The sequence below is a fragment of the Myripristis murdjan genome, chromosome 17, assembly GCF_902150065.1.
Source record: "Myripristis murdjan chromosome 17, fMyrMur1.1, whole genome shotgun sequence".
Classification (NCBI taxonomy): Eukaryota; Metazoa; Chordata; class Actinopteri; order Holocentriformes; family Holocentridae; genus Myripristis; species Myripristis murdjan.
In genome coordinates, this window is record NC_043996.1 from 30,811,057 (window position 1) to 30,835,116 (window position 24,060).

General features: G+C 42.3%; 1 protein-coding gene across 2 annotated transcripts in view; it reads left to right on the top strand.

Moving 5' to 3' along the window:
* efr3a (EFR3 homolog A (S. cerevisiae)) overlaps nucleotides 1-24,060 on the top strand; it is a 216,968-nt gene that overhangs the window by 117,073 nt on the left and 75,835 nt on the right. For both annotated transcript variants that reach the window (XM_030073685.1, XM_030073686.1), the window contains exon 7: nucleotides 14,672-14,812. In XM_030073685.1, the coding sequence (XP_029929545.1) occupies nucleotides 14,672-14,812 (141 nt within the window). The remainder of the gene's footprint in view (nucleotides 1-14,671; nucleotides 14,813-24,060) is intronic.

Consider the following 24,060-nt stretch of genomic DNA (forward strand, 5'->3'; position numbering starts at 1 on the left):
TGCTTTCATCTTCTGCTCCTCCTCCTCCACATCTTCCTCTCTTTTCCCTCCTTCCCTCTCCTCCTCTCCTCCTCCTCACACCCGCTGATGCCTCCTCCCTCCTCTCCTTCCCTCTGGGTGGTTTCCATGTGAACAAAAAGCTATTTTTGGAGCCTGTACTTTTTTTTTTTTTTTTTTTTTTTTTTTTTTTTTAATTCCTCCTTGTTTCATTATTTTTTTTTTTTCGTCTCTTGTTTTCCCTCCTTTCTGCTATCCTCCTAAAACCCTGCGAACACCGGCGGCTGTCTTCCATCGCACACCGAGGAATTAAGGGGTTACAATGTGATCCTTCCCCCCGCCGGTGTCTCACTCTCGTGATTTGGACACGTTAGCGCTCCCGTCCCAGGTGATGACGCCCGTGGGCAATAAAGCGAGGCGCTTCCCCAAAAACCCTGAATGCATCTGGCAATCCTCGTGCGACAGCAAATTGCAGTCAGTCATGCTCCGCCGCTCGCTTATACAACACCGAAAACTCATCTGGTGCGCTGTGTGTCTGGGCCTTTTCACTGCACAGAAAGAAGAGATGATAATACGTGACAGTGGCTTCATTCCAGTGTATTAAAACATACAGAAGCATATTAGTTCACAATAATATACCGCCTGAGGGTTTAAGGAACAATCTTGCATTTTCATTCAGTTAATTCTCGTTGTGCTTTATGTGGCTGCCATAGCACAACAGTGATCCAGCCTGTGTTTGGTCACTCCTCCCGGCTGCCCAGAAAGTGATGCATTTTCCAGTTTGTTTGGAGTAAACAGAAGAAGAACTGGCTAGTTAGCATGGGCAGCTATAGCCACCACGGCTAAACAGACAAAGAAAAAGAAAACTCAAACTCCATCGACAGGAAACCCAAGGACAACGACGTCCCAGCGCCTCTGGCCTTTGATTTATCTGCTCTTGCTCTCATAAACACCTGTAGTACAGGTGAAATGATATTTACAAGTGTTCATATTTGGCCTTGCTCTTCTTAGATGCCATGTTTTGGGTGTTTTTTTTTTTCCTCTCTGGATAATGCAGTAGATGATGTAACATTTAGCCAATCTCAGGAAAGTATGAAAGCCAGAAATGATTCATGATAAAGTGGCAAACACGATATTGCATCTTTTGCACAACAACGCAGACTGGCTTTCAAGTTTTAACCAGCCAACAGTGACCATGACGGTGCCGGTCACCTTGGGCATAATCACTTTTCTGCTGTGCATCGTCTGAAACACTGTTGCTTGACACTTGGCGACTTTTTCGCCTGTTGGTGGCGCTGTGGTGGGCCAGTTAGCTTCATTTTGTGGATACTGAATATCAATGTAAAAACACATCGTTCGCCAAAGGTTGATCAAATTCGACACGGTGCTGTCGGAGAAATTGAGTGTGAAACTCATGGCCCTGTTGGCCTGTTGGTGGCGCTGTGAAGGGCCAGTTGGCCCCGGTCAGGGTCTAATCCACGGTCCCCTCTTTGACCTTCGATCATGTCGGCCATAAATGGGACAGGGTGGCTAATGGCTATCAGTGGCTAGCATAGTTAGCTTAGTTTAATGGAACTAGTTAATATAAACATTAGTTCATTGCCCTTAAATTAAGTTTTACATGAGCTAAATGATAACTGTTGACTGGGATGATTTGAACCAGCCAATCAAATTAAAGAATACATAAAAATACATAAAAATCAATTCAGTATGTGTTTGTATGTGAAAGTTTATGTTGTCAATAGAGCAGAATAACATTAAAAATGTAGATATGCAGTATCCTAATGCAAGAAAATGTAACTTGTCTGTGCGTGAAAGTGAATATAAAGTATTCTCTCATAAAAAAAAAAAAAAAAGAGTCTGTTCTCTTTTACTTACAGTTACCTGAATGGCCACCGTCCCATTTTTTAACGGAGCCTTTCTCTGCATCAAAGAAACCACCTTGAAACAACCTTTCCACATTAACACATGAAAATTAACACACAAGAGAAAAATAAAATCCCGGGTCTGCGCTCTCTTTGTTCCTCATTTTGAACTGGACAGCTGATGAAAAATATAACTCTTGTTCTTATTCTGAATATTTTATTTTTATGCCTTCCCCTGTTATTGTGTCTGTGCCAGTCCAGTGGCCAGAGCCAATTTTCCATCATACTTTAGGAGAGACAGCCTTTACATACTCAGTAGTTAATTATGCATCTTATCTGGAGAGGAGATGTCAGTCACGGTCAGCGCCTCGCCTTCATTTTCTCTCATTCCTGGCATGTTCTTCACCCCAGGGAACCTCTCTGTGTTAAAGGCAGCTTTTGACGCTCTTCCTTCAGCTTAATGAGCAGCGATCTCAGAGATGTCTGAGGCCAGAGGAGCTGAGTGTGTGTGTGGTGAAGGAGGAAGGGAAGGATGCTTGAGGTTAGGTAGGAAGGATATGACTTAAAACTTTAAAATCTGGCTCACAGGGTCTTCAGAAAGTCTTAAAAGGTCTTAAATTCAGTGTTAGACCTTAAAGGTCATTAAAAAGACTAAAATTTGTATTTTTTAGGTCCAGGTCTCAGCATAAATGTTTGATCAGATTTAATTTTTTACACTGCGCTGTGGAATTCTCAATTCTGATTGGTCAATTATGGCATTCTGCAGTGAATAATGACCGGCAGATGGTCTCCTCAAGCAGTTTTGACATATCGCTCGGTACAGAGAGTCTGGCCCGTTTACCACTGTTAGTCACACCAGCTAACAGTGACACCTGCTGGAGCCAAAAAGTCACTACAACATGGATATCGCTTTCAGAATTTATTTGGGGAACGTGAAACATTCGATCCAGTGTTTGAGGCTGAATTACAACAGCAGAAAACAAAAAAAGAAAACAAAAAGGAAGAAAGTTTCCTAAAATGTAGGAAGCTAATGTGGTTGAAATGTTGCTTACCCGAGAGAAATACAGGTAAATCTTTGGGACTTACCTGGAAAAAAGTCCTGCAACTTGCTGTGTAACTTAAATAAAACATATAATTCATACAGTTCATACAGTCACCTAGTTAATAGTCGACCACATTGCTGCCTCCGATTGACCTATGACCTGGACCATATAGAGAGTACGTACCTTTATACTTACCTGTAATGCTTAAAATGATGATTTGTCCAAAAAAATCAGCATTATTTTTCATTGGAATGAGCTATCTATGCGTTTGAAAACACTTGTTGGAATTACATGAGGAATTAGTTGTGCAGTGGGATGAACAGCAACGTCAACTTCAGTGTCGTTTTTACTCAAAATTAATGGTGGGCTGTGGGAAGTGGACTGAACTGAACTTGTTAAAACATTTCTGTGAGGTTGCCTCATGCTGTCCATTATAACACAGCCTGCCACTGACTCCACAATGGTCTTCATCTTCTCCGTGTGCCTGTGAGTCAAAATAATTTAAACATCAGTCATGATTTCAAGGGTTATTAAAAAAAAAAGGACCAGTGATTCTCAAAAACCTGAATATTCCTTTAAGGTCATCTGAGGACCAGGACTGGATTAAAGTCATGGGTTGGGGTTGGAAAAAGAGTGTAGTAAACACAAAGTCCTCAAAAGTATAGCTATACAAATGTGTGTGTGTGTGTGTGTGTGTGTTGATGAAGCAGCACCTCAGAGTGTCTCCGCTCTGCTGAACAAGTAAAAAGCCTCGTGGACATGATGTCTCGCACCCTATCCTGCACACTTAGTGTTTTCCTTGTGTTGTGTGTTTTGTCATGGTCAAATGCCACGAGTCTCACTGTCTGGCTGCCTTGTCTCACTGTGCTAATGCAACGCAAGCAGAACAACGGCTGCTGAAGTGCCCTGGAGCAAGGCAGCGACCGGTTATATCTTCCGTTTTTCTTCCCTGTCTTATTACTTCCAGTGCTGGAGCAGCCCAGTTGCCCCCGAGGAAATCGATCGAAGTTTCATTCATTAATGTGCTCAAATGTGTTCTTAGGTAACTTGGCTGGTTAATTAACAGCTGATTTAAAACTGTACAAGAGAGCTGAAGGGCGGGGAAAGCCATTTTACTGCCTGCTGACATCCTGGGAAGGCTTTCTGATTCCCATTCACAACTTTCAGTGGTGGTGTCCAAAGTGGAGTCTGGGGACCGCCGGAGGTCCTTGAGGCAGTTGCAAAGGTCCAAAGACATTCGCTTTTATTATTCACTCTCTGGAAGTCGGCGCAATGAGTTCATCTATAAGAGTGACCGTTTCGGTTTCACGTTTCACTCTCCTCCGTGATGGTATCGTCTCACCTACAGCTTTAGGTGATGTAGCCACGTTAATAGTTAAAGACTCCTTGAAATGGGCTCTTACTTTCTTCATTTTATGGGCGGGACATGGTGCAGGGAAGGATCATTCACAAGAGCAAACCAACAGGATCTCAGTTTGGAAGAAAGACTATTTTATTTGAAGGGACAGGTTGATGACAGAAGATGTTTAAATAATTGCAAAGGTTTGTTTTATTGGTTTAAATTTTAAATTACAGCCACTAGTGCAGGATAGTGTCACTGTTTAAGATGCTTTACAGGAAGTAGAAGTCATGTGAGGTCATTTCATGGAGACTTTGAAAAAAAACTCATCCAATAGTGTTCAACACGACAAAATATTCAACTTTATTAACTGGCATCAGTGGTCTGATATGGATCAGTTTGTGATGCCAACATGCCAAAGTCCCAAATCAATTAAGTTTTATTCAGATAGCCCATTTCATACATTAAAATGCAGTGTACTTTACCTGGGAGAAGAAACAGAATTACAAGTAACAGAATACAGAGAAGATTAAAGTTAAAGGAAAGAAATAAAAGAGAGAAGACAAAATAAACTCGTCAAAATGTAGAGATTGAGTGAAATAAATTTGATGGTTAACGGCAGTGAAAATAAAATAAAAAAATCACCTGCATCAATCCACCGGCTTGAGTTAACAACAGAGTCTCTCCTCTGTTCTCTGTGAAAACCGTTTATCTTCTTTCTGGTGAAAATCCCGCATCGCACAAAATGTCAGCTTTTCAGGCTTTGCGCAGAACAGTTCAGGTTATGAATTGACGTGAGCTGATTTTATGAGGATTTAACATGAGGATTTCAAAAGCCGAAGGGTTGTGGAATGTAAAGGAACAAGGAATCCCTCAGTGCAGACAATATCCCCGTCTCACCAAGTCATTCAGCCTCGTCTTCAGGGTTCAAATCGTGTTTCTCTTCCAACAAGGTAGAAAAAAATCAGCCAGTGAGATGAGATAATCCCACTTGTTTCCAACTCTAATCAACTTGTTGCCAGAATTTTCTTGAATCAGGTGTCATTTTCGTGATTGTAGTGGCTGATCTGCCTCATTTCATTTCAACATATTTACACTTGAGCCCATAAAAACGCCTCAAACAAGTGAAATTGCACTGCACAGCAAGATTTGAGCACCGAATATGAAACCAAACGATGTGTCAAGATGGAGTTTGAAGTGTTCAGTTGACATGGAAACATGAAAATGAAAAATTTGCATTCATGAGGTTGTCATACGGCAACAGCATCTCGCCGTGATGAAGAGGTAATTTCGTTTTTCTGGTCTTGCAAGACATATGGGCGATTATATTGGGAATAATATTGGAAATCTGTTGCTGACGAGCTGATCAATATCAGGATGTCACAGTGTCAGGTGGAGGCACGTTGCCCTTTCAGATAAAACACTCTGAATATAGACTGCTCTGTTATTCAAAGTGAGCATTATGGGCCATGCTGTGAGCGATCATGGCTGTCAGATATCAGGGTGAAGCACATGCAACACGCTTTATTGATTTATTCGTTAAGTGCTGAACGTCGAAATTAGACGGAAATCCAGGATGAATACCTGGATGTCATTTATCCTCATGTGGGATCGTTACAGGTCACAGCTGAGGGCTTTCAGGCCACAATTCTGGGTCTGCTTTCTGAAAATAAATGGGACAGTAACTTGGACGGTAAATGGGAAAATCAGATATTAATCCTCAGGAAAACTGCTGGTTTGGTGTTTCCAGGATGATGACAATAAAAACATCAACACATTTAATCATATGCAGAGAAATTCAATCATGAGCTTCACTTGAATGGGTAATTAGGTTATATACTGTAACACTGAGGATGTTGTGTTGATTTACCTTCGAACTTTGAATACTTACACTGCAAAAAAAAGTATTAATCCTCCTATTCAGTCTTACAATCTTGTTTCTAGTGCAGTATCACCTGTTTCAGGGTTATTATTTTCATGGAAATAAGTATAAATCTGTTGAAATACAGCAAAACAAGGCAGATCAGCCACTAGAATCAAGAAAATGATCCTTTATTCAAAAAAATTCTGGAAACAAGTGGGATTATCTAATCCCACTGACACATTTTTTTTTTTTTTTTTTTTAATCTTGGTTGAAGACAAGATTTGAACACTGAACGTGAGAAACTGACTTGGTAATAGGGTTGGGTATCGGTTGGGTTTTATCCGATACCGGTGCCTACTCGGTATTTTTTAAACGGTTCCGGTGCTTAAACGGTTCTCGAACCAGTACTTAAAAAAACGAAAACGCGCACACTTTGTCAAAAAACAATAGCCTACCCTTTTATTTCCAGGGCCAAATTGAACACAATATTAACTTAAATATTTAAAAACAATATAAATACAAGTAACACATGGTACTAATAAACTTGTGCCATTTGTGCACAGCCGCGGGGGTGGAGGGGTTACAGTCAGGCTGCATGGCCCGGTCGGGAATGTCTCGCGACCTGGTACCGGTCCACGGACCGAAGGTTGGGGACCACTGACGTAGATTATCAAACACGGTGCATTGTTCGGCATTGAAATAAACTGCATGTGTGCCAGATATTTCATTAAATTCGACGTGTTACCTCCCTTGCATGACATTGCTTTAATGCATCTCTTGCACGTCACAGTCTGCGTCCTCCTCAGGCGTGAAATGGAGCCAAACCTTGGAACGTTTTGCCTTCGGCATCTTTATTGATCCTCTTACTATCGGTTCTGATCAACAAGTGTGCGGAGCAGCTGCTCTGACGTCACGTTCAACACCCGCAAGTTGACGCCGGAACACCAAGGGGCGGCACCGAAACGAGGCACCGAAATGTTCGTTCTTGTTCGGTCTCGTTACTACCGTTTACGTCGGAACCGATACCCTATTGGCACCGTGTTTCGGTACCCAGCCCTACTTGGTAACATGGATTTTTTTTTTTTTTTTTTGCAGTGTGCCACACCTGTGAGGTTGCTTCTGATTTTCGGTGATGAATTTCTTTCAGAACATGATTTCAGACAATACATCATCTGACAGTCATCAGAGGAAAGAGCGCAGTCCGAAACACGTAGTAATCAGCATTGTCATCTGTAATCAGGGACCATACATCACACTGTCAAGTGGCACAGTTTAAATGTCCGCAATCACACTGTTGAAGTCACCATTCAGCAAGCGGGTTGTCCTGAAATGGAAAAAAAAAATGTTTCTTGCACATTGGTTGTGTGATTCCTCTGGCTGGTCCAGCAACGATTTGACCTCCACCAGTTTAAGAGGAAAATCCAACTCAGGATCCTCTGTCACACTGGTAGACATTTTAAACATGAAATTCATGATTTGTTTTGTAATTCCCTCAAACAGCCTTTGGATTCTCACACCAACACAGTGGCATAATGTCCTTTTCTTTTACATGTCCGTTCCTTGAACACATTTAATGAGACATTTGCATCCAGCATCTCATTCCAAGGCACCACATCTCAAAATCTGTAGGGCAGGTTGCCATGAAATTTGATGAGCACATTCATACTCCTCAGAGAATGAACTCTGTCAACTTTGGTGAGCACCTGACCTTTCCTCTAGCGCCACCGTCAGGCCAAAGTATCAGCTTTGCCCACACAAGATATCACAAAATGCAAGTAGACAGCGTTCAGTTTAATCACACCCACTGCCATACTGTCTTTGGCCATTTGGTGTGAAAAGCCAATCTGTTCTTCCTTGTCACATGACCAGCCAGTTTCATGTGGTTTTGTTTGTCCGTCTGAAAGTTTTATGTTTTTATGTGAGGCCACGCCCAGTGCCATGCCCCACTTGGCGGCAGATTCACAACTCCCGCCCTCTTCTGTTGGTGGAGGTAGTTAGAGGATTATCATGGTGTTTGGTGAGTGCATTCATGCTCCCCAAAGGAAGATTCCTCTTGGTTTAGCTGACCCTGCGACCTTTCCTCTAGCGCCAAACATCTGACTTGCACACAGCATATCTTTCAGTGTCGTGGACAGGCTGCCAGGTCATTCTCTGAGTGTTTTCATGCTTCAGAGGATGAGCCCTCGCAATTTTAGTGTTGCTATCTCCTTTCGTCCCGTGCCACCTTTAGATGAAAATGTCAAATCGGACATTTTGCATTGTTTGCCATGAAATTTCTAACATACGCCCACGCTCCCTAAAGGACGAACCCTGTCCACTTTGGTGACCTCATAACCTTTTCTCTTGCGCCACCGCGAGTACTGTTCTCCCACTGCTGTGATCCTCCTGACGTTTCCTTGCACCAGTTTATTTTCAATCAAAATAGCAGCAGTGACAGTTAAGAGGAAATGACTCTTCTGGAAGCCTCAGCGCCTCGAGCCTCGGGTCGCCGCGACTTTTCGAGCAGCAGTTTGTCATGTCGGAGCAACTGAGTGGCATCCACTCTGACGGGGACGCACTTTGTCAGCGCTGCAGCGGTGGTGCAGTTTCAACTAGAGATCGACTAAAATGGATTCGTCACACCCACCACAGATACTGATTGTTAGTAACTCAGGACTCATGTAACTGATATTCATTTGCAGTGAAATTTGCTGTATAACAACTGCTACCGCTGTCCTTGCTTAAAATAAGGAAAAAAATGGCAAGAAATTTCTATAAAATAAAAAAAACAGAAAATTAGAAGAAAATTAGAAGAAAAAAAAGAAAAGTGTATTCATAAGTATTAAAATGATAAAATTTCACATCAGATATCTGTTGCTGAATTGACTTTAGATTTGTGTGGAAACACCTGTGAAAAGACGCATTTAAATTCTGTAAAACTGAAACAAACCTGTAGTCCGTCCGTCCTTAAGGCAGGTGCTTTTGTCTTTCTGTAAAACTAAATTAAATACAAATCCAGTGGAAAGGAAAAAGAAAGTTATTATTGGAGATGTTGCCCCGCCCACCGGCTGCTGTTTTTCACCCAGATGTGGCGTCTGAGTGGCCATCATGTCAACCAGAATTACATCAGTCTACTAATTACTGAAAAATTCAGAATATTGTCCCTGATAATTGATTGGAACTGATAATCTTGTTTCATCAGGTAGAGCAAAGTGCTAACTCGTGCAGCGTCAGGGTTTCTGTTCCCACCACACACACACACACACACACACACACCAGCAGTCCTGTGGGCGAACTCCTCCGCTGCGTGGCACGTGTGTTTACTGCTAAGACGGCGGTGCGGCGCGCAGGCCGTCCTGAGGCTGACCTTCCTGCCCAGAGCCACGTCGCAGCGGCGCCGTCCAGCGGCCTCCTGCCAAACACGACGGGCGTCAGTCCGGCCGCGTGACTCAGCGGACGCACAGGGACGAGCTGTTGTTTTTTTTTTTTTTTTTTTTCTTGTTTAAATCCTCTCTTAGTTTTTAATTTCTTTCTTGTCCCCCTCCAAACACAAACTCAGTCTGTGGTTCCCAAGCAGCATCGCGGCCGGTCAGCCCCGCGGCGGCGAGCGGGAGAGCCGCGGTCAAGGGCGTTTGATTCTGTTAATTGCTTGTTGGGGAGCGAAGACGTGGGCGGCGTGCAGAAAGCAGAGGCAGCCGCTCCGTAATGACTCCGCCGTGAGACCAGAGAGTCTCCCTGTCTCCCAATTATCTGCTTACACACACACACACACACACACACACACACACACTCTTTAATATCAAGGCAGCCACCTTGAGAGCAACTTTGACTGCTAAGCATTTGCCACATGGGCATTTAGCACAAAAAGAGAGGTTTTTATTTTTTACTGCCCTCATCACCGCCGTCACACACAGCAGATTTTTTTTTAAAACCTGTTTTGAATATGGTGTCTGATTTCTAAGCATGTAGATATGAGCTGAGTTATAAAGAAGTAATTATCTTAAGTAATCTTCTTTCTCTCATGTAACCAATAACAATAAAAAAAATTAAATATTGTTACAATTTTTTTAAAGCTCTTGTTTTAACGTAAAACCCTTGTATCAGTCCCTATCAAATAAAAATGGTGGTCCCTTGTTAATTGCAGGGGTTACGTTCTAAAAATAACCCGCAATAGGCGAAATCCGCAAAGTAGTCAGCTTTATTTTTTACAATTATTCTAGATGTTTTAAGGCTGTAAAACCCCTCACTACACACTTTAGGCAAGCTGAACGCATTCTGTACTGTACAGGAGACACGGCACGGAGGAGATTGATTGACAATGGTCTACAGTCCCTTAGCCAATCAGGACGCAGAACACAATGCGCTGTTAAAAAAAAAAAAAAAAAAAAGCATGCAAAATTGCACTGCGAAACTGCAAGGCCGTGAAAGGTGAACCGCGTTATAGCGAGGGACAGCTGTAATACTTGATAAATAGATACAGTAATGACTAATAAACTAATTTTCACTTATTTTAACTGGTTCAACTGATTATAAAACACAGACTGGACTTCCTTTACATACACAATTTTCTTTGTGTCAGCTCATTATATTTTATTTATGATCTATCTCCAGCGATTCATCAACTTTATTTCTTTGTCATTTTTGTTTTTATATCTTCAACTAATAAACATAAACCACATAATTTTTTTTATTATTATTTTGAGATGGTTAACTGATGACAGATTGGACTTCCCTTAAATTAGCAGTTTTATTTTATTTTATTTATTTATTTATTTATTTATTTTTTGATGTTTTTGGTTGGATGACATGGTTAACTGATTCAGAATAACACAGACTGGACTTTTTTTTTTCATGATGAATGAGCTGGCAGGCTGATTAAAGATTGCAAAAACAGGCCGCAAATCTGCTCCATCACTAATCTTCTCACTTCCCTGCTTCTAACAACCAAAACTGACAAACTAACAACTTAAGCCAACATTTTATTCTCTGCCAAATGAACCTCCGAGCCGTTCCTCCTCTTTGTCGAGTTTGTGCTGGCCCCTCGATTAAAAATCACCACCCAGACTTCCGACTTGGGAGTAATTTTTCATTTTTGTCTCTCATTTCCCTGCTTCTAACAACCAATAAGCATTTAATTTCCCCTGAACCGCCTGTGTGTGGGCCTGCAATAATTTCATTGTCCCCCCACCCGAGACCCGCAGCCTGCAGTCCATCTGTGGCCGGGACATGATTTAGCTTTGCATTATTTTATCAATATTACACATAACGGGGGGGCCGGGTCGCTCGGCGCTGAGGACGGAGGCCTGCAGAGACGCAGCTGCACCGGAGGAAGCAACAGGCTTTTAATTTGAAGTCTCAAATAGACGACACTGCAAAAAACAACAACAGCAAAAATGTGTTTCCAAGATATTCAGTCTCACTTTCAGTAAGCAAATCTTTGTTTTTCTTCAAACCAGGTCACAAATCTGTTTCCAACGCCAATCCACTTGTTTCTGGAATATTCTTGAATCAAGTGTCATTTTCTTGATCCTAGTGGCTGATCTGCCTTATTCTGCCTTGTTTCAGCACATTTAGACTTGCCTCCAGAAAAAAAAAAAAAAACAAGTAACCTGCATTGGAAACAAGATTTTAAGACTGAAAAGGAGGCTGAATACTTCTGCAAGTGGAGATTTTTTTGCAGTGCAGAAAAACCCTGAAATGAGTGAAACTGCATTGGAAACAAATGGGACAAATGTCAGATTTTTATTTCTTACCTTGTTAGAAGAAAAATAAAATGTGAACCCTGAAGATGAGACTGAATGGTTGTTAAAGATGGAGATTTGTTTGTGTGTCTCAACATATTTTAGACTCTTTGTATCTGCAGGAAAGACTTAACGTCACTTTTTCAGGCTGACACACATCTGTATGAGGTTAATTTATATTATGATAAATAATATAGTAGCCCATGTATAATCAAAGTGTTGGTACACATGATGAAGAGCGAAAAAATCATGGAAACGGGACTGGTTGTCTACAGTCTGGTTGTCGACAGCCACATGTCGAGCAAAGCTCCTCAAACACTGGCCTGAATCCTGAAAATCAGAAAATAGCAGATTTATCTCCTAATAAACTGAGACACACTGAACTAACCCTCAGAATAAGTTTGATAACGTAAAAAAAAAGAGGTAAAAATGCGTTGGCCGGCGTTTCTTGCAGTGTGTTGATCTCCTGATGTGGACTGATTGGGCCCCGCCCCCGCCCTCCTGATAATCAATACTCTTTCATTTGATTTCTCCTTTTTTTTTTCCCTCAGCTGCTCTGATTGATTTCTCCTCCGTCTCCCCTCCATCCCCCGCTCATCATTCTTCATTCTCTCCGTCCATCTCCCTGATATCCCCAAGGCTCGCTTTTCTGTTTTCCTCTAAATTGTTATTGCACTCTCTTTCTCATTTGTCTCTCTTGCAGCTTTCATCCCGATGAATTTGCTTTTTGAAATAAAAAATGAAGCTCGGTCAGTTGCCTGTCTGCAGATTTGTCAAGCTTTTTTGTTTTAAAATCAAATGAGTTTTTAGTCTCGACTTGCAGATTATTTTGCTGTTTTTAGGAAAGTGAACTTGTTTGAAACTGGACTGAAACAAGTGAAACTCTCTGAGAAGACGTTTCTTGTTGATTTGGTTATTCAGCCGTTTTGGTCAGCTCATTTGCTCGAAGTTACTTTGAGAACGTCTAATTTAATTTCCATATTAACTAAATTCTAGTTTTCCCATTCTCTGTTGCCAAGAGGTATGAAGTGATCCGGTCTTTATTCAGTTCGTGAATCTTTTCTATCATCTTTTCTAGGGATGCACCATAATATTGACTCGTCATCATCATCGGCTGATATCAGCCTTAAAATTAGATATCAGCATCGTCCCAAAAAAAAAAAAAAAAAACTCCTGATATGACAAGCCAATACGAGGAACAGGTCAAACTCGAGCATCATCCAAACCTGTTTCAGTAGGATGAATCGTACAGTTGTGTTTGAAAGAAAATCTTATATATCAAAATAAAAATGGCATATTTATACAACCTTAGTTGAAGTACGTGTCTTACTTTGCCCAGTGAAGGTGAACATTTTGAAAAGCTTTGTGTTTTTTGTCTGCAGCTGCCAGTGGGCCTGCACAATAAGAGCGTTCTTAATAAAATGTTAAGACTTGAAAATATGTGCATGTAGCCTATCGGTGTCAGCATCTGCAGCTGGGTACAGAGTGTGGACCGGGCCACATATTTTGGTCTGGATCTGTCCCGTCACGTAAACTCCAGCACTGTACAGGAAGTTGTCCAGAAGAGACAGTGGATCCATCTGTTTCCACTAACCAAAATAAATAAATAAATAAATAAAAGCCTAGATTGCAGAAGCCGAGCTGAACGCGAACATAATTTCTATATTTTTGTCCGAACCCGGCCGGACGGGCTCCAGTCGCGTGTCCACTCTCTAACTGGGTGGTTAGCAGGAGCTAGGGATGCTAACCGGTGGCCGTTTGACCGGTTGTTGACCGTTTGAACTTTAACCGAATAATCTTGTCGGTTAAAAACCCTTTAAGCCTGAACTAGAGTGCCTGTAGAGAGAGGGTCTCCTTACGCCGCCATTGCTGTGAAAAAACTGAACCGTTGGAGTGAACGGAGTTGTCGCCTCTCTCTCTACAGGCACTCTAGTCCGAACGTGTCGTCGCCGACACAAATGCACATGTCAGATTGTAAATACCGTAACTACTGTAAGGTTTTATCGATCGAAAAATTCCAACTGTTCCTGAAGGCGGAGAAGTTGCTCTTGCGCTTACATACAGTTTAATACGGTAAACATGGCGACGGGACGCTCTGCCGGGTTTCGATGACGTCATTACGCACAGAGCTCAGCTCGGTAGAGACAGACCGGAGAAACCATAGATATCGATAATAATTACATTATAGTATATTATAATTATATTATAGATATTATAGATATCTACGGGAGAAACGAGCCAAGCTTATGTTTGTCGCGGACGTAGTGGTATGCGTCCGGGGCAAGACAATGGCGCCGGTGCTAGTGCTGCTAGCTTCTATTTGTTGCGGTTATTCTTTTATGGTTTACAGACAGTAAAATAATATTCTCGGTTAACCGAAATAAACCGATTAATGAGGCCCGGTGGTCGACCAAGAAAATTTTCCATTTTCGCCATCCCTAGCAGGAGCAGCGAGAGCCACCATGACTCAACACACTAAGAAAAGTGAAAGTCAAACGACATCAGCAGGAAACCCAAGTCCCGCCCACACACTGTTTGATTGACAGGTGATGTCTGGGAAGTGCAGAAAAAACACAGAGAGGAAAGATTAGCAAGAAACTTTCAGCTTCCCACTTCAAATAACCTCTCTCTCTCTCTCTCTCTCTCTCTCTCTCCCTCCCTCTCTGTCAATTTTTTTTTCAGTTTAATTAGCTTTATTGGCATGACAAGGCAGTGCTTATATTGCCAAAGCAAATAACAGTGGTAATAATAATAATATTAATAAAATAAACAAATGAATAAACAGTTAATGACACAACATCTCTCTCTCTCCCTCTCTCCCTCTCTCTCTCTCTCCCCCTCAGGGCGGGCCACCCCAGCTCGCCCTCGGGGGCGGGGCAGGATGGCGAGGAGAACCCGGCGGCGCTGGCGGAGAGCTGCTTCAGGGAGCTGCTGGGCCGAGCCGCCTACGGCAACATGAACAACGCCGTGCGGCCCGTGTTGGTGTGAGTTTACACACTTACACACACACACACACAATCACACAAGGTTTAGGTTATCCTCAGCATTTATTGATTATCGATTGGCTCAGTTGTATTCTCAGATATATGTCAAGTCACATATTTCCACGTTGCCTTCATGCACTATGAGCTTGTGATTTGTAGTTTTCATGCATTTTTGTATCTCAGTTTCTTTTGGTTCACACTGACCAATCACAAGCCAACCAGGAAAACCAAACATGACACCACTTCCTGTGATGGTCTTGTGTGTCTCTTCTTCTGTGGTGTTCATTCATACCAGTGAAGAAGACACGGCTGAATATGAGCCTCATTCCAGGTTCATTTGGGCTGCTTTTATTTCGTGTCGCCGGCTGGATTAAATTCCCACCACAGCTCTCTTGTTAGAGGAGAGAGAGATGTTTTCAGGCTCAGATTACGTCGTTTTCACCAACTCGACTGAGCGGTCTGAAACACGATGGTCATGAACGCGGCTTCACTCTCACAGCTTTATATCAGCCGGACGTCCGATAAGACCATCTCGTTCACACCAGGAGAAACAGCTTGCTTAACATTTCCACCCAGTCAGAGGGGAGAGGCCAGAATCAGCCTTTATTGCATCTTGGACTCTCTCTCTATCTCACACACACACACACACACACACACACACACACCTCCCTGCAGACAGAGGTGTGTTAGCTGCCAGCACACAGAGGAAATAAAATAGCTCATTTGTCATGAGGGAGGCGGCGGCGGCGGCTCAGCCTCCTGGGGTTTCGGCCGCCAAACTGCCCCCCGCTCCTATTGGCCGCCGCGCCCGCCACTCGGCTCCGCTCGCCTAAATTGGCCAATTTCAGCGAGAGCGGCCGAGCCCGGCGGGGATCGTACTGTCACAGTGTGTTTCTGCTCCGCTGCGTTTCAGCCCTCCTGCTCTCATTTTTACAGCCGCTTGATAAGAAGACCGTGATGCAAATTCAAATGTGTTTTTTTTTAACACTGCTGAAATTATTTAAAGTATTGAGGCAGTAAAAGTAGCTGTAGATGGATGTAATCCAGAAGTAGTAGTGGCTGCAATAGTAGTAGTAATATTATTAGTTTTAGCAGTAGCAGTTGCAGTACTAGCAGTTGTAGTAGTATTAGAAAAAGCAGTATTTTTAGCAGTAATATGGATGAACCGATCAGCGTTTTTCCAGCTCCAGTGTGATTGGTTATCAGCTGATACCAAGTACCATTCTGACACCAGACGTATTTTATCTTTATCATTGCTATCATTATTATTATTAGTAGTAGTAGTAGTAGTAGTAGTAGTAGTATTGTTGTTGCTGTTGTTGGTGTTATGTTCAAGGTCACATGCGGCTGTAGTGAACGACACAAAACTTGTTATTCAAAGGGCAAAAATATACAAAGTACATTCAATTTAAATGTACTCCAAATTGCTATGACAGCTCCTTTTAATGTTTTAGAATAGAAATAGAATAGAAAAATACTTTATTTTGAAAAACCTGAACAAATCAAGTGCACAGCGATGCATTATGCACTACTTTTGAGTAGATTTCTCTCATAGTAATGAACCGCTACAGTAGAATTTCCCAATTTGACTGCAATACCGACACACACCATGGTGGCCTAAGCAGCTGTTTTATTGTAAACTAGATGACATGAAACAGATTTTTTTGGCTGCTGCTAGTTGACCAGTCTGATTATTATTAGATGATCTGGCTGTCAGAACTATTTGACTTAGTGGTTGTAATAGTCATGTGACATCAGTTAAAAAAAAAACCTCTTTCAAAAGTTCCCGTTAAAAAAAAAAAAAAGAAATGCAGTTATTGAAAAATATATTTGGCCTGTGTACTGGATATAAAGGACGGTGTCTTGGCATGTCATGATAAAAAATCACATTTCACAGCCTGTTGGAACGGATGCTGGCCTAAAATGCCAACATCTGAGCAGTATTTAGTTTTCGCTGCCACCCAAAAGTATTTTTCCACCTACCCTAGTGCAGTCTGTCTGAATGTGTTTGTTTAATGTGAAATAGTTGTTAACGAAGCACTTCTTGGACTGGTGTGTGTGTGTGTGTCTTGTACCCATGTGGGCGTGTGTCACAAGGATCTGTTTTACATTCTGGAAGTTTTCAGTTGTATTCTTTAAAAAAAAGGTGAAATTTACTGCACTCTCATTCTGTTTCAGTACATAATAATGTGTGGCATTTGATGTACACGCACACAAAAAAATCTGTATTGGTCAAAAATAAAATGTGCAACTCCTACGTTAGCTTAATGGTGTAACAGCCATAGTGATTAAAAAAAAAAAAAATGCATTTACAAAGTTATTAAACGCAGGTGTCAGAATGAAGGAAAATATATTACATTTTTGAAGGCTAGTACAGTTGTTATATTAATGTGTAACACACTAAAATAATGAGACGACACCAGAAACACACTGCACGTCCCCAGCCCCTGGTTTTAAACCGTGTACCTGTGTTTTAGGGGAGAATTTTTCTTTGATATTATTGAACAAAAGACCGTTTGAAAATTTAAACGGCGGCTCATCAGCCGACAGCGGCCAGGCTCCAAAATTAACCTTATTCTCATCGACCAATGGCAGCTAAAACAGAGAAAAATTACGAGCCAAATATATTTTGTGACCAGCCATAAAACTGCATCATGCGTTATTTACACCCTGAGCATTTGAGCTTCATATTTTAGCCCGGATCTCGCGGCTCTGCGTCATTCAGACGATCTTTCTCCCAAGAACGCAGAACTCTGAGGCTTCTCTCTTTGCCCTCGAGGTTATTATTTATTTATTTATTTAGGGGCCACTTGGCTGGTGACCCCAATTTCTTCACCCACCAAACCCAGAATGTACCATCATTTGGAGGGTAAATGCTGTTAATTTGTGGACAATGGTTATTCATGTTTGTGCACCATTTTTTTTTTTTATTTCTCTTAGTCTTTATTTCTTGTTTAACTGTATTTTTATATTGTTAGCGGCGGTAACAGTAGCAGTGCTAATCACAGGAGCTGCACTGATGACACTGAATCAGAACGGGGGGAAAGAAAAAGGGAAGATGAGCAAAGAGGATGAGTGTGTGTGTGTGTGTGTGTGTGTGTGTGTGTGTGTGTGTGTGTGCGTGTGTCAGAGAGCGAGAGACAAAGCGACAGTGTCAAAGCCACTGGGGGCCGTTTTAGCTGAGGAGTCATTATCAGCGTTAACACCACGGGCTCCCAGGGGCCTTTTCTGCATCCAACTGCAGAGATATTGCTCTCATTCCTCTCAGCCTCGCTTTAACGCTCATGTGCACTCAGGAAAATTGGAACACACACACACACACACGCACACACACGCAGACCTGAAGTGAAATTCGAAACACACACACACGCACATGCATACTCTTAAATCTCTTCACACGCCGTTTGAGTGGTTCAGAAATTGCCCGTCCCTCCCCTTGTGCTTTACTCTTTGTAATGATTCTGCGTGGGATTTCGTGATTCGAGTGCCGCTAAATTAATTGCAAAGGCGCTTTATAGTTCCTTCAATGAATCGTTACCGCGGTGGTTATGAGCCGAGGCCCTGATGAGCTGCCGCTGCGTTTGAAACAGACCCGCGGCGCGATCAGACCTCGAGGATCCACAGACTGTTACATAAAGTGAAGCTCTGATGCCTGAAATAGACGATTATTCCTTTTGAAGTGTCCTTGAGCAAGTAACTGAACACCTACCTGTTTCCCACTTGTTGTAATTGAGTCCGGATAAGATTATCTGCAAAAATTTGTTCCCCGATACTTGAGAAATTACATTATACAGACAATAATGATCAAGTCTGATGGCAAGTGATGAGAGCCCCAAGTTTGATGTTTTCAAATTGCTGCTTTAGTCTGAGCAACAGCCAAAAAAATTATTAAATTAATTAAAAAAAAAAATGAACAGAGAAAAGGAAGGCAATGCTAGCATGTTAGTGAAGCTGACGACTTTGCAATCTTTGGCATTTGGCTTTTAATAATCGTTATAATTCCTACTTTCATTAACTTTCAGTTTTTCTAGGTTCATATATTAGATGAAGTAACGATTTTATTATTTTAAATATCGCATTATTCTAAATTAATGTGGCCAACATTACTTGTAACTTGCACTTACAGTTGCATTGCAATTTTATGCCGTTTTCGTTTTTCCGTTCCGCTTGCCGCCACTATAGAGTGGTGAAGTCCCGCCCACCCACTTCCGGTACATGGGTCCTCAAAAGCAAAAAATCATGAATGCGATCCAATGGGTAGATAAAAATTATTTTCTGGTCCCGTTTGAATTGTGCCATGGATTTCACATATGTTGTTTGTGATATTTAAAGATCATTTTTCACGCAAAGAAGACTACAATTTAGCGCCAAGAATATTGATAATGTTAGGTTTTGTGTGAGCCGCTTTGTGACCGACAACTCTTCGCTGCTCTCGACGTGAATGATATACGTCACCACCCACACTGGAAGCCTACAACAGACATGGCCATTTCTCTGCTCTGCACTGAGTTTTTGAGGTTCCGAGTTTTTCCGCCCGACGGCGGGGTCCGCCCGCCCGGCCCGGCCCGACGGAGCGCCGGGCCGGCAATCAGGAACAAAACACACCGGCATCTTGACTTGAATCTGGATGGAGGGAAACGGCGATGACGTGACGTCACATACGCGACACAGCATGTAGTCTTTCTAATTGTGTTTTCTAAACAGCATTTAACTGAACAATGGCGCAATAAACGGTCAAACTCTTGACATGAAAAATGATCATTTAAGCCGATAAACAACATTTGTGTAATCCAAGGCATTACGACGGGGGGACCAGAAAATAATTATTTTCTGTCCATTGAACACCATTCATTTTTTTCGCTCCGAAAGGTCCCATGGGGGCCCACCGGAAGGGGCGGGACTTCACCACTCTATAGCCGCTGTGCAGAATGCATCTTGGGATACGGAGGACATCAAAGGGCGCATGAGTCGTGTCTCCAAAACTCTGCTAACAGAAAGCTGCAGATCTGGGCCGAGTGTGGAGGACACTCAGGACGGCCTCGTCGAGCGACATTTGAAGGAGGCGGCCCTCGAATTAGGACGCGGTGATGCAGATTGGATTTTTACTGAGCGGTTTTGCCTCTGAGGCCTTAAAATATTGTGTTGGTGTCGTTAAAATCCTTAAAGCAACGTGGGTTTCTGATTGGAAGCCGTTGTATGGCAGCGTAATCTGTGCTGATGGATGTTTGAGTCGGCATTCAGATTTTTTCCTGGTGTCGCTGTCAAGACGATGCGGGGATTGTCGTGGGAATCGGATTATTTTGGAGCGTTTCTGTTTTAGCTGGTGATGATGCAGACTGGCGGTGTTATTAACACAGCTTACGGGAGCAGTCGGTTTCATGCACCAGTTTTAAGCTCTTTGCTTCAGTCTTTTGGCCCGCCATGACTGTTGCTAATTAATTCTCCGGAGAGCTTTGATGGATCTGATCTCAAGCTTTATTTTTTAGGAAACACTAAAAATCTGTAGCTCTGTCCGCTGTGTGTTCCTGGGTCTGAGGTTCCGTCTAACCTGGTGACATTTCGTGGTTTGGCGGCATGCTGGTTAGACAGACGTTGTTGGAATCAGAAACTCCCAGCAGCCACCTGTGCTGCCAAAGTGAGCAAGGCACAGTGACCTGATGCTGCACCGGTAGGAGGAAATAAAACCCCCAAACAGTGCAGCCCTCACAAACCTTTGGACAAACCCGCCCCTCCATCCATCAGATAAAACTGTGTTTCTCATCCTAACTGATGTCTTGTTGGTTTACTCTTCACAATAGCCCCTCCTCATGTTATGTCCCGCCCCAGCATCCTGTTTTAACAGGAAATACACAAAATCAAGAAGTGAGGTGCGATTTACTGGCTTCATAAATGGCTCAATAAACTCTGGAACTAAATGCAGTCATCACTTTCCATTGGAGCTCGTTCCCTTAAAGTCTCCACTAGGTTTTAGCCAAAATATTGAAATATCGTTGTATCGATACATCGTGATACTCCCTCTGGTGGTATACAGGGTGTCCATAAAGTCTCTTTACAATTTAACAAATTTATTACAAAAGCAAATGAATAGACAAATCTATGGAAATTATTACAAAATGAGGAGCAGATGTTGAAGTTTTTTTTTGTTTTTTTTTTGCCTCATTTAATACACCTCTATATGGGCACCATCAGCTGCACGAAGCACATAGATAGATAGATTTACTTTATTGATCCCAAACTGGGAAATTCTCATCAAGACGCGACTCGATTTCTTGCCGTGTTCGCTGCAGCAGAGCCTCTTTTGCTTCAGGTCGTTGATGTCCAGTGTGATTTAAAAACTTTGATAACCACTGATTACATAGAACAAATCTGATTAACATATCTCATCAGTTGCTTTTGTAATAGACTTTTTAAATTGTGAAGAGACTTTGTGGACACCCTGTATTATTGATACAGATATGCCAGGTATCAGTGTTTGAATTTTCAACCTAATTTGCACAGGTGGCACATTTGACTTCCTATGAGCCGCAGATAGATATTTAGGTATTTTGATATTTTGATTATATTTATTTTGACAAGATTATATTTCAGTATTTTGACAAGTACTGTTCTGTCAGGTTCATGTGGCAGTCGCTGTGCAGATTAATATTAAAACACTGAAAATCACAAGTCATTCCTGCTTATTGGAAAAAAGATTTTGACTGTTTTCAGATATCTTGATGTATCATCGCTGATTATCTTACGATACATCGCATATCACAGAATCGCTTGTATCGTGATACCATCGATGTTGTGGATAAAATATCACGATAGTATCATATCATGGTTATCCAGTGATTCCACCACTGGTCTACACAGTTTGGTTGTTAAAGTCTTTAACACGCTGCTTTGTTCACACCTAAAGAACTTTATTTTTAATTCTAGCAGAGATCCTGAGGTTTCCAAAGATGCCAAACACGAGCTGCTGAATTCCAGCGAAATGTGTCTAAAATGATGCACGAGACATGCAGATCTTTTCTATCTGATGTGATTCTGTGGCTGTTAAACAACAACAGCATCTTGGCTCTGAATATTTCACTCAGCATCAGAGTGATGGAGCTTCAGCAGAGACACAACATGGAGGAGACTCAGTCCTGCAGCATTTGGAAAAAAAAAAAAAAAAATCTAACTTTGAAGCAACTTAAGGCAAAAATTAGCCTGTGAAAATCAGATTTGAAAGGATTAAGGGAAGTCACAGCTGCATTCTTCACCTGTACTCCCCTCCTGAAGAAATTCAGATTCAGCAGTTTGAACCAGAGCCGGTGGTTCGGTTCTGACGTAGGAGGCAGTGCTTCAGATTACATAACATCGCCTCCCCACTGCCTCATTTGAAATAATGGCAGCCTTGACAAGCATTCGACCTTAAATGTGGTTTGCGCTCTTTATAAATACTGTAGTAAATTACATACGAGAGCCAGTTTTACCACAATACATGCCTGTGTGCTCGGTTACCTCCAACTCGGTTTGAAATTCCCTGCAGGAATTCATAAATTAAACAGACAGCCTCGGCGTCTCGGCGCATTACAGAAAAATAACAGATGCACCGGGGGTGATTATTTTTTCACTCGTCTTGTGCAAGAATCTGCTCACAGCACCTTCATTAGGCTGGATGCTTGCCAATCAGTCGGCATTATTATTCTTTAACTCCAGAGGATAAATGGGTATGAAAAACAAACAGTATGTGACCGAGGTCAGCAGACAACCTCGTGCCTCATTTTAACTTTTACCATCTGGGTAATTGAGGTCTGTGGCGGAGTCCTGCACCACAGGTAACCCTCCAGATGTGTGTGTAACAGGTGACAAAATAATGATGATGATAATTTACAGGTACAGCGATTAATTATATGTGTGCGTGTGGGTGAAACAGAGTTCCGGTGAACATCAATTTAAATGAACGCCAACATCCCAAGTTACAGTCGCTTGTGTGGTTCGACTGTCTTACCAGCTGCGTCAAACAAAATAACAACAGAAGTGACTGACAGACAAACTTAAGTTGAAAATAAACTCCTTTGTAAACGGAGTTCGGAGCTGTGTTAGACAGCGGGGACGGGTCAGGCGTCGGGCGGGTCTTGCATTAACAGGTCGGCTCTAGAATTGAGTTTGAGAAAATTCCAGGCTCGGTTCAGACACGAGTGTGAAAAACTGGAACGGTGCCGGACTCGGCAGCCTGTGGGTGTGGCCACTATTATAAACCTGAATTTGAACTCATTCCTAAATAGACTTAAACCCAACACACACCAGCGGCGTATGACGCGTGTCAAACAGCCGCCCCATTATTTTCTATGTATAGATAGATAGATAGATAGATAGATAGATAGATTTTTATTGTCATTGCACAATCATATACGTATAATAATGCAACGAAATTAGGGCTCAGTCCTTTCGGTGCAGGGGAGAATAGAAAGCATCGTGCATTCTGCTAGTTGAATAGCCAAGTCCAGTAATAGATGGCTGCAGCCATGTCTCTGATATCAGAAAAAATGCAACAGTCACGGAAACACTTGTTGGATGTGCAAGCACAGTTCGTCATCCCGTGTTCGCCATGGACCTGGCGCTGGAAAATGCTGGGAGGCGGCGGCCCTGCAGCCTCGGCGTCCTCCAGAATGTCCTGGCAGCGACAAAAGTCCGGCAAAAATGTATTTATGTATGTCTGCACACCGGCGGTGGCTAGACGCGTGTCGACGCGCCGCTACCTTTCACGCCACTGTCCTATTTCCAGCGTCGCCGCACCTGAAAAAGCGTATTTTCTCCCTTCTGGATGTCCGTCCCAGCTTCCGTAGCTGCTCTTCTTCTCTGCTTCTGTGGCACTTTCCTGTATTTTCGAGCTATAGCGAGCTGTAGCTCTGGAGATCGGCTCTTCAGGTGAGAAATCCAGTTTCAGTAACGTTACCGGGTGTCAACACATGAATTTAAAACGTTACTGTCTTCACTTTGCTGTAAATCCGTTTTTAAATGAGTCATGGCAGTTTTACATAGAACTAAAACGTTGTGTTTAATTATTTTCATGTATAATAAATAAATGAAATGTAATGAATTATGTTGGTCATATAATTTTTTTAAAGATAAAACGTGTTGAACTCCAGGTGATACAATGAAAACTGGGCGTTGGATCCTTATCATATATCCTTAATTACAGACGTCCACAGCTGGCACAGCAGGTCAGCAGGGGAGTTTCACATGAGGAAGGTTACTGACGTTCTACAGCGCGACGC